Source organism: Lactuca virosa, chromosome 6 (assembly GCF_052849685.1).
Source record: "Lactuca virosa cultivar CGN04683 chromosome 6, Lactuca_virosa_CGN04683_v6, whole genome shotgun sequence".
Classification (NCBI taxonomy): Eukaryota; Viridiplantae; Streptophyta; class Magnoliopsida; order Asterales; family Asteraceae; genus Lactuca; species Lactuca virosa.
The window spans coordinates 212558623-212576709 of NC_136431.1; the positions used below are offsets into that span (position 1 = coordinate 212558623).

Sequence of the window (18087 nt, forward strand, 5' to 3'; positions counted from 1 at the left end):
TTGTGCTTATATGATGATATGCGTAGGTACTTTTCTTGTGAGTTCTATACCTGCCTTAGTGTTATTTGACTCGGGTGCGAGTCGATCATTTGTGTCGATAGCGTTTAGTCGACACATCAGTAGAAGACGAGAGGCGTTGAGTCGACCTCTGCGAGTTTCCATAGCTGACGAGCGAGCGGTGTATGCTACGGATGTGATACGAGGATGTGTACTCGAGATCTTCGGTGTTGAGTTCCCGATAGATCTGGTCCCGATAGCGATGGGGGACGTATGTGTCATAGTGGGCATGGATTGCTTGAGCCAATTTGGGGCTGTTATAGACTGCGAGCGAAAGTTGGTGACGATACGAGACCCTAGTGGGGGAGTACTTACGGTGTACGGCGAGGGTACCCGATGTGGGTCGGCGATTTGTTCGGCAGCCAGAGCGAGACAGAGTTTACAGCAGGGCTGCAGCGGGTTTGTAGCCTATGTGATGGACGCACGAGAGGCCGCTGGGAGGCCAAGTTCGATGGATGACGTTCCGATAGTCCATGAGTTCCCGGATGTTTTTCCCGAGGAGTTGCCGGGTGTGCCTCCCGAGAGGCAGGTAGAGTTCCACATCGATTTGGTTCCGGGGGCAGCGCCTATCGCCTTGCGCCGCCAGAGATGCAGGAGTTATCCTCGCAGCTTCAGGAGCTGCTGGGGAAGGGGTTTATTAGACCGAGTAGTTCCCCTTGGGGAGCACCAATCCTTTTTGTCAAGAAAAAGGATGGTTCACACCGGATGTGTATTGATTACCGGGAGTTGAACAAGTTGACGGTCAAGAACCGTTACCCATTACCGAGGATCGACGATTTGTTCGATCAGTTGCAGGGAGCGTCTTGGTTCTCCAAGATTGATCTGAGGTATGGATATCATCAGATGAGAGTGCGCGATGAGGATATCCAGAAGACGGCGTTCAGGACTCGTTATGGGCATTACGAGTTCGTGGTGATGCCTTTCGGGCTCACCAATGCACCAGCAGCGTTCATGGATCTCATGAACATGGTGTGTAGACCGATGTTGGATCGTTCGGTGATCGTGTTCATCGACGATATACTGGTGTATTCGAGATCTAGAGAGCAGCACGAGGAGCATCTGAGAGAGATCCTCGGGGTATTGAGGACGGAGAGGCTTTATGCCAAATTCTCCAAGTGCGAGTTCTGGTTATGGGAGGTCCAGTTCTTGGGGCATCTCGTCAACCAGGATGGGATTTTGGTCGATCCGGCCAAGATTGAGGCAGTGATGAGTTGGGAGGTGCCGAGATCTCCCACCGAGATCAGGAGTTTCCTAGGATTGGTCTGTTACTATCGGAGATTTATCAGAGATTTCTCCAAGATCGCCGTGCCTCTCACCAGGTTGACCCGGAAGGGTGTTGCTTTTTCATGGGGTCCGGAGCAGTAGACCTCGTTTGAGACACTTCGCCAGAAGTTATGCGAAGCCCCTGTGTTAGCCCTCCCGGAAGGGATGGAGGATTTTGTGGTGTATTGTGACGCATCGATATCAGGGTTGGGTGCGGTGCTTATGCAGAGAGGGCATGTGATAGCGTATGCATCGAGGCAGCTGAAGCCTCATGAGACGAGGTATCCCACCCACGATCTGGAGTTGGGGGCAGTGGTGTTTGCCCTCAAGATATGGCGTCATTATTTATATGGGGTTCGGTGTACCATATACACGGACCACAAGAGCTTGAAGTATTTGATGGATCAGCCCAATCTGAATATGCGCCAGAGGAGATGGTTGGACGTGGTAAAGGATTACGATTGTGAGATCCTGTACCACCCGGGCAAAGCTAATGTCGTAGCTGACGCCCTGAGTCGTAGGGCGGAGAGTGCCCCGATTCGAGACATTTGCATGCGAGTGACAGTGATGACTCCGGTGTTGGACACCATTCGGGAGGCCCAGGCAGAGGCCGTGATACCGGAGAACCGCAAGAGGGAGCGGGTGATCGGGCAGGTGTCCGAGTTCGTTACCGGTAGTCGAGGGCTGATGACCTTTCAAGGTCGGATTTGGGTGCCGTATGCAGGCGGGGCACGTACCATTCTGATGGAGGAGGCGCATAGATCGAGGTTCTCGATCCATCCCGGGGCCACTAAGATGTATTTGGACCTGAAGAAAGATTATTGGTGGCCCTGTATGAAAAGGGATGTCGCGTGGTTTGTCGAGAGGTGCTTGACCTGTCGCAAGGTTAAGGCCGAGCACCAGCGTCCGCATGGCAAGTTGCAGCCGCTTGAGGTTCCCCAGTGGAAGTGGGAACAAATTTCCATGGATTTCATCACCAAATTGCCGAGGACCGCGAGGGGTGTCGATGCAATTTGGGTGATCGTCGACCGGCTGACGAAGAGCGCGCATTTTCTTGCTATCAGTGAGAGCTCTTCTGCTGAGAGGTTGGCAGAGTTGTATGTGAGGGAGGTGGTATCGCGTCATGGAGTACCGATCTCGATTGTGTCAGATCGAGATGTACGTTTCACTTCCAGGTTCTGGAAGAAGTTCCACGAGGAGTTGGGTACGAGGTTGCATTTCAGTACCGCCTACCACCCCAGACGGACGGACAGAGTGAGCGGACGATTCAGACACTCGAGGACATGCTTCGAGCATGTGTGTTGGACTTCAGAGGAAGTTGGGACACGTACTTGCCGTTGGCTAAGTTTTCCTACAACAACAGCCACCATTCGAGTATTGGTATGCCTCCCTTCGAGTTGTTGTATGGTAGGAGGTGTCGGACTCCCATTTGCTGGGGAGAGGTAGGACAGCGTGTGATGGGTAGCACTGAGATAGTGCTTCAGACGACAGAGCAGATACAGCAGGTTAGACAGAGGTTATTGACGGCTCAGAGTCGTCAGAAGAGTTATGCGGATAGGCGACGATCCGAGCTTGAGTTCCAAGTGGGAGACTTCGTACTCCTGAAAGTATCTCCATGGAAAGGATTGATCCGATTCAGGAAGAGGGGCAAGCTGGGGCCCCGGTATATCGGGCCATTTAGGGTGACCGCGAGGGTGGGCAGGGTAGCTTATCGGTTGGAGCTACCTGAGGAGCTGAGACAGATTCATGATACCTTTCACGTGTCTCAGTTGAGGAAGTGTATAGCCGACGAATCGGCGGTGGTACCGCTGGAGGATATTCAGGTGGATGCGAGCCTGAATTATGCTGAGAGACCAATCGCAATCAAGGTTCTGAGGAACAAGGAAGTGTCCCTGGTGCAGGTCCAGTGGCAACATCGGAAAGGGTCCGAGCTGACCTGGGAGCCGGAGTTGGAGATGCGGGAGCAGCATCCAGAGTTGTTTGTATTGACTCGCCGAGTGGGATCGCGCATTTCTGGTCTGATTTAATGAAGGACTCGACGAGTCGATGCGTGGACTCGGCGAGTCCGCGCTGTTAAGTGAAACCCTAATTCTCGGGGCCTGTGGCCTACTTAAAGGCCTTTATAGCCTCCATTGCGGCCACTTCACCCCTGAGAAACCCTAGAGAGAGAAAGAGAACGTTTGTGGTGCAAGAGGAAGGCTAATTCACCATTTCTTGTGTGTTTTAGCAAAAGAGAAGTAGTTTCCAACAAGATGAGGTCAAGGGAGCTGTGGATCCAGGGTTTTCAAGTTCAGATCTACACTATTGAGGTATCAAATCGAACTTCCCTTCTGTTTTGGGTTAAGATCTATGATTTAGGGTTTTCTATAAACCTTTTTAGGCTTGAAAGGTTGAGGTTATGGTCCCTTGCTGGGTTAGACCTCAGATCTGGACCCATAGAGGTCCAGAGAACCTTTCCCATTCTGCTTTATGCTTGTTCATGGAGGATTGGAGACTAGGTTGCATTATTTCTCCATTTATGACTTGATGTGGGTTGCATGCACGTAAAGTTTGCACCTTTACGTGACCTTTGAGCACTTGAAGGCCAGATCTATAGTTTAGAGAAGCAGATCTGACCTCAGAAGGTCATTTGAGAGTTGTTATGGGAGCAACTTGCCGAGTCCATAAATGGACTCGACGAGTCGAGTCGGGGTTGCCCCGCGATTCGTGACAGGTGTAACCCGTCGAGTGGAAGGATGACTCGACGAGCCAAGAGAGGCTGAAAGGATTCAGAGGACCCGCATGGACTCGCCGAGTCGCCCTTGTGCACTCGACGAGTCGGGTCAAAGTTTGACCGTTGACTTTCGTTGACCTTAGGGTTCTGGTCAAGACTGATTCAAGAGAGTTCAGGGAACGGTAGAATGGCCTTCTACCCAATCTGTAGAGATGAGATCACGAGAGAATATTGATCGGGGATGTTATTTGAATAATAGGGGGAGGCTAAGTCGGGACGTTGAGCACGAAAGTTTATCCGACTTCATTGAGGTGAGTCTTCTCACTATACTGTACCTGGAAGGGTACCTATATGTGACCGGAAGGTCTTATATGCTATGAGATGTATGAGATGTATGTTGTTATGTGATATGTATGTGTTATGTATGTTATGTACGATAAGGACCGGAAGGTCAAGATGATATGGACCGGAAGGTCAAGTGGTTACGGACCGGAAGGTCGATACGGGTAGGACCGGAAGGTCTACCGGGATTCTGGACGGAAGTCCCCTGAGACACATGGATCGGAAGATCCTACAGAGTTATGGCCTGGAAAGGCGTATGTGTTGTATGTGGTATCTTGGGGAACTCACTAAGCATTTATGCTTACAGTTGTTATATTATGTGTTTCAGGCACTAGTGATGATCGTGGGAAGGCGCCGGCATGATTCGTACACACTTATAGAGTTTATGTTATTGAGATTTCGGGACATGTGTTATTATGACACAGTGGATACATTATGTTTTGTGATTATCGTGTAATTGAAAGTATGATTTAAAAATGAAAAATTGTTTTGGAAATTTACGTCGTTACATAAACACACCCACTAACTACTCTATCACACACACACAGCCACCCTAGTGGTGGCCGGCGGTGGCTTGTGGTGGTGGTGGCCTTCTAGGTTTTCTAGCCACGCAAAACACCAACAAAACGAACAACAACATCAGATTACACACATACATGCGACCCAGAAACTGAAACGTCCACTGCAACCTTCCTCGGGGCGGTGGCTGTTGGCCGGAGCAACAAGAGCAAGCCCTACGGGCGGCGACAGTCGTGACTACGGCGCCACACCGGAGAAATGGAGAAGGAGGGTTGAGACTTCGCTAATGGCAGCAGCAGCAACAACTGAAGATGACCCCTTTTTGATCTTCGTTCACGACAACCTCAACAGCCAAGAGTCACGGGAATGGCGGCACTTGATGGATGCCCGTAATGGGTGAGGTTAGAGTGGCGGTTGGAGGATGAGATCATTTAGGGTTAGGGTTTGACGGCAGTTGGCTAATATACCCGACTCCCTTAACATTTTCCCATAATAGCGAAACCAGCCCCTCCAACTTCTTTTTCTTACAAAATAAGTCATAAGTTACCCTTTAACCCCCAGCCATTTAAAATCTCTTCAAAAGAAGTCCAGAATTTACTCCTTGGACCCCGATTCCATAAATTCATTTCATTTTAAGTCCAAAACTTACCAAACAGCCCCTTAGCCTCTAAAATATTTTCAAAAGAAGTCCCATTAGTTACCATTTAGTCCCTGCCTTCATAAATACTTACAAAACTAATCTGAAACTTACACTTTTAACCCTCGACTTCTAACATTCTTCACAAATTAGTCCGGGACTTACATTTATTATTTTATTTAAATAAACGGGGCGTTACATGTAGACCCCCCCCCCTGTTTGCTTATGTGTTGTATATTAGGAGTTTGGTTACCAATATTGGGTTTTGGTTATGAAACTTCGGGTTATGAAGTTCGTTGTACATGTATTGAATGGTTGTCATGTGATTGTACACCTGAGTTGATGTGGAATTGGATGCTACGTGTGATTCTTGGATTGACCATTATTACGCTCGTGGAAGCGGTGGATTTGTGATTACTTGTCAGGAAGTCAAGTATGTATTTGAGGTCTATTGGACATAATTTCCTGATTTGTTGGAATTCACGATCGGGATTTTTGGGTGTTCGTTATGCATGTTTGGTGGTGTTCCTAGTCAGGTACTAGGGGTAGGTATGATAGATGGGCGACCATCAGTCCTTAGGTATGGTTTCTGGAGTTTTAGGCTTATGGATTCCCAGTTTTGTGAAGTATGATGCTAGAGTTGGTGTGTAGTTGCAATTTTGAGAGTTTCATGGTTGGAGTGGTTTCCGCTCTGAGTTGGGTCTTATAGTTGGGGAAGGAGCGGTAGTCTTGCAGTTGAGTGTTTTCAAGTGTTGGGTTGTTTGTTGGCATTAGTTGGGTTCCGAGTGGTCTCTTGAGTTTTCTTTATGGGTGCTTTAATTTTTATAAAGCGATTAGAGGGAGCATATGGATTGTGTTGGTGCTATTTTTAGAAATTCTAACCGAGATGGATTTCGAGGACGAAATCTGGTTTAAGTGGGGGAGAGTTGTAACATCTAGTTTAGGGATGTTTCTTATTTTGGGATTTTGGACCATAATTCGAGCATGCAAAGGCCTTGGGCTTTAATGGAATAAATTTTAGACCTTATTGGACGTGGATATTATTGGTTAAGTGAGTTAAGCTCTTAAATTGTATTTTAGATCCAAAGGGTAGAATTGGAAAGCTATATTTGGACTCCTTGATTAAGTTCGATATTCATTAAGTCAAAAGTAATTAGATATAAATATGGGGCTTTTCAATACCTTCGGTTGCATATAAAGATCACTAAAAATGGAGTTGATAAGAAGAAGTTATGGCTGTTTGGAGTTGAAATGGATTGTGGGAAAATCGGGTTCTCCACAGTGTGGAACGCTATGGAGCCCAAACCCATTAAATTAGGGTTTAACTCGTATTTAAGGTTTTCAACCCCTTGTTTTAGGTCATTTTCCATCCTCCATTGCACCAAGAAACCCTATTTTTAGCAAACCTTAGCCACCCTTCTTAGATTAAGCTCCTTACATCTCATCTCTCCTCTTTTGGATGCTTTTGGTGGTGTTTTGATGAAGCTTGAAGATCAAGAAAGTTCTTTTGGTTGCAAGGAATGTTGTTACCAGTTTGGACCCATCAGATTCACTCCATTTGTGAGTATAAAGTCCATATCTTGCTCTTTAGTTCATTAGATCTTGTCATTTGTGGTTTTTGGCACTTTTGGTCCATTTTATGGCTGGTCTTGGAGTTGAGTGGACTCCAACATCTTTTAATCAGTTTGGAATGTTTCTTGGACCTCATGGACTAGGAAAGTTATGATCTTTTGTCTTCCCTTTAATCCATACAAGTTATCTTGCTCGTTTAGGTCATTTTTGTGTATTAAAGTTTAGATCTTGACAGTTTATGGCATTATTATGGATAAAGCTTGAAACTTTATCCATCTAAACATCATATTGATTCAAATATGAAGGTTGGAGACTTTGGATTTAATGGATTAAGTTGAGAAAGATGCATTTTTTGTCCCTTTGAGACTTAAAATATAGATTTTGGTTGTTTGGACCATTCTAATGGATAAAATTAGAAAGTTTATCCATTATAAAGCTATTAGGTACCAGATCTGATATTCTGAGCCTTGGTCTTTATGGATTAAGCTCTTGATGAAGGAAAAATGGCATTTTGCCAGAGACCACGACGTGGCCAAGGAAGGCCCACGGCATGGTGGTGCTCTACCTCTTGATTTTTTTTTGTCCTGATTTGGCCACGGTGTGGTGGTCCACTGAGTTGACTTTGTCAAATTTGGGTAGAATTGAATTTCTGGCTAAGGAATGGTCTTAGTTTGGTGTTAGGTAGCTTGGGTAGTTGTTTTGTTGTTGAGGTAGATGTTGAGTTTTGTTGAGTAGCTCAGATGAGTCTTCTCACTATACTATGTAAGTTGCTAGACTGTTTTTGTAACTTTAGCATGAAAGACCATGGGATGACCATGGCACTTATATAAAAGATCATGAAAGGTCCATGACACATGTATGAAAGACCATGGGATGACCATGACAGCCGTACAGAAGACTATGAGAGAGAGAGAGAGAGAGAGAGAAAGAGAGAGAGAGAGAGAGAGTTGTGAGTAGAGAGGAAGGAGAGAGACTCGGTAGTAGTGTCGAGTCTCTTTGCCAGTTTGTCATGCTACAGGACACGTGTTTGTTATGCCATATAGGCTCCATTGCTTAAGAACATGAATTACATAATTCAAACATTCTTTTTTTCAAATTGTATTTAAAAGTCAAACTTTAATATAATAACTGGTGTCAAATCAACACAGATACCGATGAATCTACAACATGAATACATCTAGTCTATTTCACAAATCACAATGATACAAGTATATTGTATAATTAGCTTATAAATTCAGAACCCAACAAAAAACAAAGAAACCCACCTTTTAACTACCAAACATATTAAAAACTATACACATTGTTCCATGCAATCTTACTTGTACATATTTGGTCGGATATAATCACCATATAATGAACGGGCTTGAAAAGTCGGGCCCATTTCCAATCGCGAATCACGGGCAGCCTGACCCAAACCCGCATCCAACCTTGGGTCACGGGCACCCATATCAAATCTTGGATCACGGCCAGACATGCCCAAACCCACATTTGATCTTGGATCATTGGCAGACGGGCCAAAACCCACATCCAATCTTGGGTCACAGGCGCCCACATCAAATCTTGGATCACGGGCAGACAGGCCAAAACCCACATCCAATCTTGGGTCACGGGCAGGTGGGCCCACACCGAATCTTGGGTCAAGGGCAGACGGGCCGGTTTCTTGGTAAGGGAAGGTGGGGACCATGCGAAATCGATCATCAAGAGACGCAGATGAACTAGAAAAGGATTCTGTAATAAATTGACCAAGTTGACCTCCAGAAGGCCCAGTGTGTTGTTGACTAGTCAAACTTAATCTAGAATCATAAGTTAAGGCGTTATTATTATTATTATTAACTCCAGCTCCATATTCATACTCAATTGGTAACCTGAAAAGCCCAACAGAGCTGAAAGGAACAGGGAATTTCTCCATGGATCTGTACGTAGGAACAGAGGGACCATTTTGTAACAATGGAATTTTTTCAAGGGATCTAAGTGATAATTTAGCCTGTTGAAGCGCCTCAAGAACAGATCCCAATTCACCCGAATTTTCATGAGTTCCAACGTTAGTTTCATTTGACTTATTACCTGAAGTTTGTTCACCTTTATACAACAAGCCACTGTTTTGAGAAGATGACACGTGTCCTGGGATGAAATCTGAAGGCTGTGGATGGTTTTGAATTTGATTATCTGACACATAGACATTGTTGTCCATGTCACTGTTCTTTGGGTCTTCAGTCTCTATCTTGATGTTGGGTTCTTCACTTAATTTGGCATCAATTTCTTCACTTCCACTTCCAGGGGTAGTTTTGTCATTACAGCAAGGTGATGGTATTACCGGAGGAGCTGCACCCTTAATTTCGTCTCTTTCCTCTGTTACATCTGAGTGGGTCCCAGGGTCACACCAGTCCTGCACATACTCATGAACATTAAATAAACACAATACTAACCTGTCATGTCATGACATGCATAATAAAAAGTAAAGAAATGAGATGACATACATTCTCTCTAAATTTATCCTCCCATTCTCTTTGAGCCTTTTCCTCTGCTTCATATCGCGCTATAAATTGAGCTTGACGTTCCAACGCCCTTTCCATGTCTTTTTCACTTCCATCATTTTTCACACTTTCCCGCCCTTCATTTTGTGCCACGTCATCATTTTGTGCCCTATGTTCTCTGTGTCTGATCTGGCGACATGATTTACCAACGCGTCTTGGTGAAGAACCGGTTGATGTAAAGCTATTACTACGTCTTCTTCTAGAAGCTTCTGTGTATTTTTTTTCAAGAAAACGTGAGGAGGAATTTTTACTGCTTTTCCAGGATAAGCTTCTAGAAGATTCAACCTCGGAGCTTGAGAATTCACTTTCCTGGGGTTTTGATTTCACATGTTGTAGTTGTGTTGATGTTTCTGTTTCAGCATGCTGACTGGATATTTCGTCTTCATCTGAGCTTGAATTGAATTGTTCAGAAAGATCGTTTCTGCCATGGTTTTCTAAAATTAGAAGAACATCTACTGTTGCTTTTTCTGCTTTTTTTCTTTGAAGGGATATGTATTTCAGCTGCTTTTCTAACTCTGATACCTGATGCAAAACAATTTATAAGATTTTGAAAAAAAAAAGGAAAAAGATAAACAAAAAAAAAATTGGTTATACCCTTTTTGACAATTCGTAAGCTCGTTGTCTTGCTGTTCTTGAGACAGATCTTTCTGCTAGTAATCGTGCACGAAGAAAATCGATTGTTTTGACTGTTTTGTCCTCCATGATATTTTTATTCCTGATAGATTGAATTTAAAATGATTCATGGAAAAGAAAATATATATTCATTTTCCACAAATGAATATAGACATTATTTGATGATTGTTAATGGAGAAATATAGCACTACCTCATTTCCAAGAAAGGAGGTTTGCTTTGACTTGTGAGTCAAAGTGACTACTTTTCCAATTCCAAGATTTACATAATTTAACATTTTCGGAAAAAAAAATGATATTTATACAGTTTTTCTTTGAAATAAATACTAACAGTGAAATATTTATGTGATATAAATATGTCACAGATTATTTAAAAAGAACATCAACTTTGAATATGAAAGGCTAAGAAGTCAAGATTGAATAAGTCAATAAAAGCTCGACTCGTTTATAACCCTACCAACCAAAATTGCTAAAAACATCAACCTGATTTTAATAAGAAAATATAAGCACATGTGTAGATTATTACTGAGGTGACAATTTTCACCCATTTACCTAAAATGGGGGGGTTATTTTGGTTTAGACTTCAATTCCAAGGTTAAATTGGTAAAATCTACAAGATTGTATAAAGATAGAAAGGGTCAAACAGTGGTTTAAATTCAGGGGTAATTGGGGAAAAAGCTGGACAGAATGGAGTTGTTCTCCATTTGATGGCTAAATATCCCCAGTTTTCTTGTATTCCCTGTATTTTCACCTTAGCTTCTTGCTAATGGTGGTTTTTTATATATAAATGCTTTGCTGTTTCGAAAAAAAAAAGTATTAGTGGATCAACCTAACCTCATCAGGCCCAGTTTGGTCCATATTAAAAAATTACCGATTTTGCCCCCTCCAGTAATTATCACTATATATTATAATGGAGGAAGCACTACTAATCTCATTGACTTTTAATTTTTACACCTAAAAATATATATACACGACATGGACAGATTTTGTGGTATTCCTGGAAGACAAAGTAAAGACTCAATTAAGTCCTCCCATCTGACTTTTGAAGGTCAATCAAACTATTTTTCAATTTATTTGTTGATCTGAATGAACTTAGCTATTGAAGAAAATTTGAAAAAAAATACTTCATGTACAAAAAATAGGTATTAAATGCATAAGCATTCATGTTTACTTTGAATATAAAGCTCACTAGGTTTAAAATTTGAATCTCAAAGGAGTAGAGAGGTAATTGGGCACAACTTCTTTCACCATAATTACTACTAATTATGTATTGGTAATTAGACTATTTACACTATTACTCAAATTGTACAAACACTTTAAAAATGTGTTTGTTATGAACCTTATTCAGAATGCAAATAGGGAATTACCGAATTAGCAACCACTTAGATGTAAATCGTAGTCTTTATCAACCATATAGAAGCATAATCCCCTTTAAACATAAAAAGAAGCTATAAATGCAATGAACAGAAAACATAAACCCCACAGAAATATTGTAGCAAATCAAGAGGTGCAGAATTATCGCCAGAAACTTAACTATGAAGCAAATTCTTCTGAAATCTGAACATATCAAATCAACCTTTTTAGCTACAGATCAAGACGTTTAAAGAGCACCCAAGCCATACTCAGTTGTTAGCTGCATTTTAAATTGTCTCATTCTAGAACATAAGCTGAGAAGATACAAAAGTTACAGACTGATATAAACACACAAACACACACAAATCTAAGATTTATATATACACAGTTACAGATTACAGATTGATCAAGACGTTTACTGATGCAATTCTCTTTTTCTGATTTATTCCAGACCCCACACAAAAGACAACCCAATATTGATATAAACACAGTTGCAGATTGATATAAACACACAAACACACACAAATCAAGTATCATCACAGTTACAGATTGATATAAAGTATAAACACACAAACAAACAGAAATCAAATATCATCACAGCTACCCGATGTCATATAAAAACACAAACACATAGTCTAAGTGACATGGAGACACGAAGAAAGAGGGGCAGGCTTCTGACCTAAATGGTAGCTGGCAGCTACAATTGGGCTTCGGCTTCCCGTCGGTTTCTGAATGAAGGTGGGATAGTGGACTGGCTTGCGGCGGAGAAGAAGTTGGAGCCTCGGAGGTGAGGTTGATGACGCCGACGACTCGACAAGAGAAAATGAAATCGGTGGTCAAGACGACCTAATTTGGTGTTTCCCCTTTCCCCTCCCGACTTGATAATGAAAAGTAACTACTCTGTTTACATCACTACGACATTGACAGGGTGTTTGTGAGTAAGCAAAAATGTTTATCGACTTACCTGATTGTAAAATGAGTTTATTTAAAAATAAATAAAAAATATTGGAATAAATAATGATAAAAGTCAACTAGTAAATAAGTTAAAAAATATTTAGCTTAAAATCCCTTAAATTTTTCTTTTTGAAGCTATTTTAACCAAAAAAACCAAATCAATGAAAAAATCAAAGTTTTATATGTTTTTTCATAATCTCCTTTTTGAAACTCATATTTCAAAAGTGATTCTAAGTTTGTCAAAACATTATTTTTGATTTATCTTTTTCAAAAAATCAATAAGTTATTTTGAAAAAACAATCTCAAACACCAACACCCTTGAATTTTTTTTATTAATTTGATTCAGATTAATCGGTTTAACAATTAACAAACCATTAACCGAAACAACTAAAAGATTATACATTTTGCGGTTAACCGAATAAGCAACCCAAAAGGCAAAAACTAAATAACCCGAACAGTTAATCCATTTTTTATTTGGTTTTGATTTTTTTTACTATCCTTAATAAATACAACTAATCTAACCATTTAATAAAATAAAAGCAACGATGGTATGGAATTGCTTCGTTAGGATTTTATTTTTCATCTAAGGACTTTTAGATAAATATGATATTTTGAAATTTATAATAGATAAATATGATATTTTGAAATTTTATAAAGGATATATATATATGATAATTTTAAACTTAGATTTACAGAATAAATATAATAGTCAAAATAAAAATAATTATTTAAAATGTTTACAAAATGCTAAAACTTAGGATTAGGGCCTATTATATATTGAAAGTTTATGAGTTGGACAAATGTAATAATAATCAAATTCTTAAAACAATGAGATAAAAGAAAAAATTAGCATCAACATTTCATTATAATCAACAATAACAAAAACTCTTTTTTTCTTTCAAATAATTTAGCATATTGCTTATAAAGATTAAATACGACATTTTACACAACATCCCCCTCAACTACACAAACACAACCAATTAAGTAGAATAAAAGAATGATGAGAAGAAATCCCCACAACCTAAAACACCAATTCCTAGGAATTTACCAAATAACTAAACGCAACATAATTAAAGATTCAATCAATTAGACCACAAAACCACTCAAAATCGCCATTAGCAGACTCAAACTCAACACCACTATCGATCCATGCCCTTTTAATCCGGAAGAAATATCTTGTGGCCTGAAAAATAATTTTCATTAATTTCAATTTCAACAAACAAACATCAATTTAAATCAAAAAGACGTGAAAGCAAATGAAGAAAATAATTTTCACTACTACTTACTTTTGCATACGGCTAAGGGCACCACAGAAAAGGGCATTATCGGGAATTGGCAACTCTGTTTTGTTGTTTTTTTCAGGATTAACAATCCTAATATATGTTTCTTGACCAAGATACCATGAGTCGAGATTTTCTGTTCTTAGATTCCAAATTCCTACGTTGTCAAGAGAGATCAAGACTGCTGTCCATGCGCCAGGATACACCTACATATATTATATAAAATTATAAACCATTATAATTTTTTAAAAGTTATACATTCTTTTAAAAAAAAAAAATACCTGTGTTGTTGCACGAGCAATACCATCCCACTTATTGTATTGTCCCCTGCTATCACTTGTCCACTCACCATACCCCATTCTAAGATCAAATAACAAGCATCAATATAAAAACATCACAAAACATTTTCAAGTATAATAATAATAATATAAAACTTGAAAATTACAAAAGTCCATTATGTTTTGGGCAATTTTGTAGTTTACAAAAGTCCATTCTTTTAAAAAAAATAAATAAATAAATAAAAACCCTTATATTTTGTGTTTTTCCGGATTAAACCTCAAAATTATTTTTTGCCTAAAACAGACCTTGTATTTTTTTATTTTTTCCGAAAAAAGCCCTCAACTTTGAATTTTTTTTCCGAAAAAAACCTTCAACCTTCTAAATGCTTCCAAATAAACCCTCAACTTTTGTTAGTTTTTCTCGAAAAAACCCTCACATTTTACAATTTTTTTTGGCAAAAAATGACCAAATCGGGAAAAATGAAAAAATACAAGGTTTTTTTTTCAGGCAAAAAATAAATTTGAGGTTTAATCCGAAAAAAACACAATATTAGGTCTTTTTTTGAGATTAACCCTTATTTTTTCCACAAAAATTCTGATATTTTCTCAAATTAACCATTTTGACATAACAAATTACTTGTGAAACCTTGATATAACATGTCAAAATGGTTAATTTAACCACTTATAACTAATTTTTTCCAATCAAACCATAAAAAATTCCAACATTTTTTCAAATTAACCATTTTGACAATGTCTACTTGTCAAAATGGTTAATTTGGAAAATTATCGATGAAACCTGATATAACAGGTTTCATCGGTAATTTCTACCGTTTGATTGGAAAAAACAAAGTATTAGAGGTTAAACTTCCCAAACTACAACAATTTTTTCTTTTCTAATTCACCCAATAAAACTTTACAAAACATAAAAAAATTCACATACCCAACAACAAAAAACGCATATCCATCCACATGGTAGCTATGCATTTTGGTTTCATTGTTTTGTAATATAACTTCCATAAATCCACGATATGTTCCATTAATAACCGATGTTTCCATTCTAGAAGGTCCCGTGAGTGGCTCAGTTGGAAAATCAAGTTTATACGCTCCCTTAACTTTAAACTCATCTGCTAACCGAATTGGTGTGGTGGGGTTCACAAATGAGATCCCACTCAGGGTTGCCCTTCTTTTCCCATTAATTGTCACGGGTGCTTTGTTTTTAAGTATGTAAACTTCAGTCACATTTATAGACCCGTATCTAAATGACCCTTGCGGGTTTGGGCGGGCCCCACTAGCTGACACATTCCACCTACATCAATCAACAAGGTTTTAACAATGTACTTTACCCCTTTTACCAATAGCAACATACTTACATTTCTTTAAGCATAACAAACAATATAACTTATAATTCCTTACTCATAATAGCAGTGGTGAACATATTACATACCTAATGGATCTTGCTTGATTCATGGAGAAAGTATTGTCAAACTGATCTTGAGGAGGTTGAGGAAGAGGACCAGATGCTTTCCCTTTGGAATTGGAGTAATGCAAGATACCAACACCAGTAACACGTTGCCAGGTGGACTCATTAACAAATCTTGCACTAGCAACAATGTAGTAATCACTACTTGCATTTTGATCCATTGTGACTAAAAAGGAGTATGTTTGTCCCACATGTATGTCTAAGCTTGTATAGTTTTGTTGCACTGTATATGAGCCCTCTGTTTCTGCTAAAAGCAAGTTATGGTTTTGAATTCTAAAGTTCAAACTAGTTGATACTCCAACATTGCTCACACGAATGCGATACGTTTTGCCTGAAGATTATAAAGTTAAAGATCTTTAACAACTTGTAATGAGTAAAGAAAGATTAATAAACATTTCATTGATGTTGTGAGTTGTGAGTTGTGAGATGTGGGTTGTGATCATTACCTGGTTCAACATTTATGGTTTCATGATCGATTTTATCAGGAACAAGAGCGTCATTGTATCTATATGGGCCTTTGCCATTGATAAGAACACCATCAGGCATTCCAAGATCACGTCCAGCATCAAGAGTGTGTCTTAAAGCCTACAAACCCAAAACAGTCAATGTTATGTTATACAACGTAAATGGTGAAAATGTTCACTGAGGCATTTCATCGAACACTTACTGTGTGGTTTCTTATGTACCAGTCACCTATCAAGACTGTGATATCGCCAGCTGGGTTGTCAAATGGGATAGGAATGACGGAGCGTGGGTTGATTATGAATCCACCAAATCCACCGGATGCTCTTTGAAAATTGAGCGAGGGGAAGTAGAAGTAGCTCCCGATTTGATCTTTAACTTGAAAGTTGTAAGTCCAGTTCCATTTTGGGGGTATTGGACAAGTAGTACCAAGAACACCATCTTGCCAAGAACTCCGTTTTTGCTGTACGCCGGCCCTGTTTCGAGAGAGAGATATACGATTCAATCATACATCTTTCAAATTCGTTCGATTTACCATATTTCAATCTGGATTTGTGAGTATTCATTACAAGATTTCTGATTTAACAATGATAGTATACGAATATTACCAAGTAAGAAGAAGGTCTTCATCTAATTTGTTCCTCACATTGACAACAACGTTGTTGTTGGTAGTTGAATTTATTGTAGGGCCTGGAAATTTCCCATTTATAGCAATAACCTACACGATTTAAATTCATAACAATCCCCATCAAGAACATCCTCATTAAACAATTGTCAAAATCCAGATCTGAAGCTAAAATCTCTAATGTTAGGAAAATCTTAAACAAACCCATCGATTGGTGCCAGAAATTTAGCAAAACCCACATGCGAACACTAAAAAAGAGAGCTTTAACACTTAGACATCAATCGTTGGATGAGCATTGAGCGAAAACCCAGTTGAAAATAAAAACACAAAATGCAATGAAAAAGACCGAATCTACAGCTAACCCATAGTTCTCGAAAATCAACAAAATCCAACTGGGGAAATCACAAAAATCTGCTAGTATACCTGTTGCGGGACTCCAAGAGGTGAAGCAGTGATGTAAGAAATATCAAAATGGTATGTAACGGTTGGATCTTCAGCTGAAGTGAAGCTTAGAAACAAGGAAATGTAGATGAAAAGAGCACAAGAAAGAAAGCTAGAAGAAGTAGCCATGGATGGGAAAGAACTTTTGAAGGTTTTTTGCTGCTCTAAAAGAAGGCAAACAATGAAATCAATGAAATTTCAGCACTTTTTAATGGGTTTTACATATCAACTACAGAGAGAAAGTAAATGAATTTTAGAGAGATGGGAAGCGTTTAGTGTGGGGACAAAGAACAAACGGCTCTTTTTATTGCAATCATCAAAATTTAGACTAAATTTATTAGACATAAATGGTCCATGTGTTTATTCTGAGATTGCACTCCAAGTCCCTTTTATTTTTTTATCTCTATCTAAGCCATGTGGATGTAATATATTGCACCAATGGTCCTTCTGTCCAAATTACCTTTGTTTTCTCCTGTTAGTCATGACCACTGCAAAGGGCATAATAGTCTTTTCTCTCATCATTTAATGAAATTCTCTATATATGACTTTTTTATTCTAATTTTCTTCCTCCCCACATTGTTAATAATGTATGTGAATAAAAACTATAGTGCAAAAAGAATTCATTGTGTTATGATATTGCAGAAAGAATACAATGATCATGTTAGTTAGAAGTTAAAACTAGTAGACATGTATGATGTTTTGATGTTGTTAAAACAACGGAATCTATGCTGCAACAAATTGGATCTAATGTATGCTCGCTAAAGTAGCTGACAAGTAAGATATTTTGTTATCGTAAAAAAAAAGGAAATATGGACAAAAAGAGCTTGACATTGCTAATAAAGGACATTGTTATTGCTAATAAACTACATTGGTATATATAATGAAATTGGCAACAGACAATTTTAATGACATCCCAAAGCAACCATTTAAAAAGTTAAATAAATAAA

At 39.5% G+C, this 18087-nt stretch overlaps 2 protein-coding genes across 5 annotated transcripts; both read right to left on the reverse strand.

Annotated features, from left to right (window-relative positions):
- Window positions 1-8258: 8258 nt before the first annotated feature.
- Window positions 8259-12541, reverse strand: LOC145119637 (transcriptional regulator ATRX). Of its 4 annotated transcripts, XM_079055331.1 has the most exons (6): window positions 12300-12541; window positions 11802-11934; window positions 11635-11696; window positions 10232-10352; window positions 9581-10159; window positions 8259-9489 (listed from the first exon to the last, which is right to left on the reverse strand). In XM_079055331.1, the coding sequence occupies exons 4-6, from the start codon at window positions 10337-10339 to the stop codon at window positions 8419-8421; spliced, it is 1758 nt and encodes a 585-aa protein (XP_078911457.1). In that variant the 5' UTR covers window positions 10340-10352; window positions 11635-11696; window positions 11802-11934; window positions 12300-12541; the 3' UTR covers window positions 8259-8418. The 4 variants fall into 4 exon arrangements, with proteins under 4 accessions (XP_078911457.1, XP_078911456.1, XP_078911455.1 ...); XM_079055330.1 differs by having other exon boundaries at window positions 11635-11900; XM_079055329.1 differs by having other exon boundaries at window positions 11635-11934.
- A 909-nt stretch (window positions 12542-13450) lies between these two features.
- On the reverse strand, window positions 13451-17414 carry LOC145119978 (monocopper oxidase-like protein SKU5). Its single transcript, XM_079055762.1, has 9 exons — window positions 17123-17414; window positions 16683-16792; window positions 16280-16550; window positions 16059-16197; window positions 15577-15943; window positions 15073-15438; window positions 14136-14214; window positions 13861-14060; window positions 13451-13757 (listed from the first exon to the last, which is right to left on the reverse strand). Exons 1-9 carry the CDS (start codon window positions 17267-17269, stop codon window positions 13661-13663), a joined length of 1776 nt encoding a protein of 591 aa, XP_078911888.1. The 5' UTR covers window positions 17270-17414; the 3' UTR covers window positions 13451-13660.
- Window positions 17415-18087: the final 673 nt, after the last annotated feature.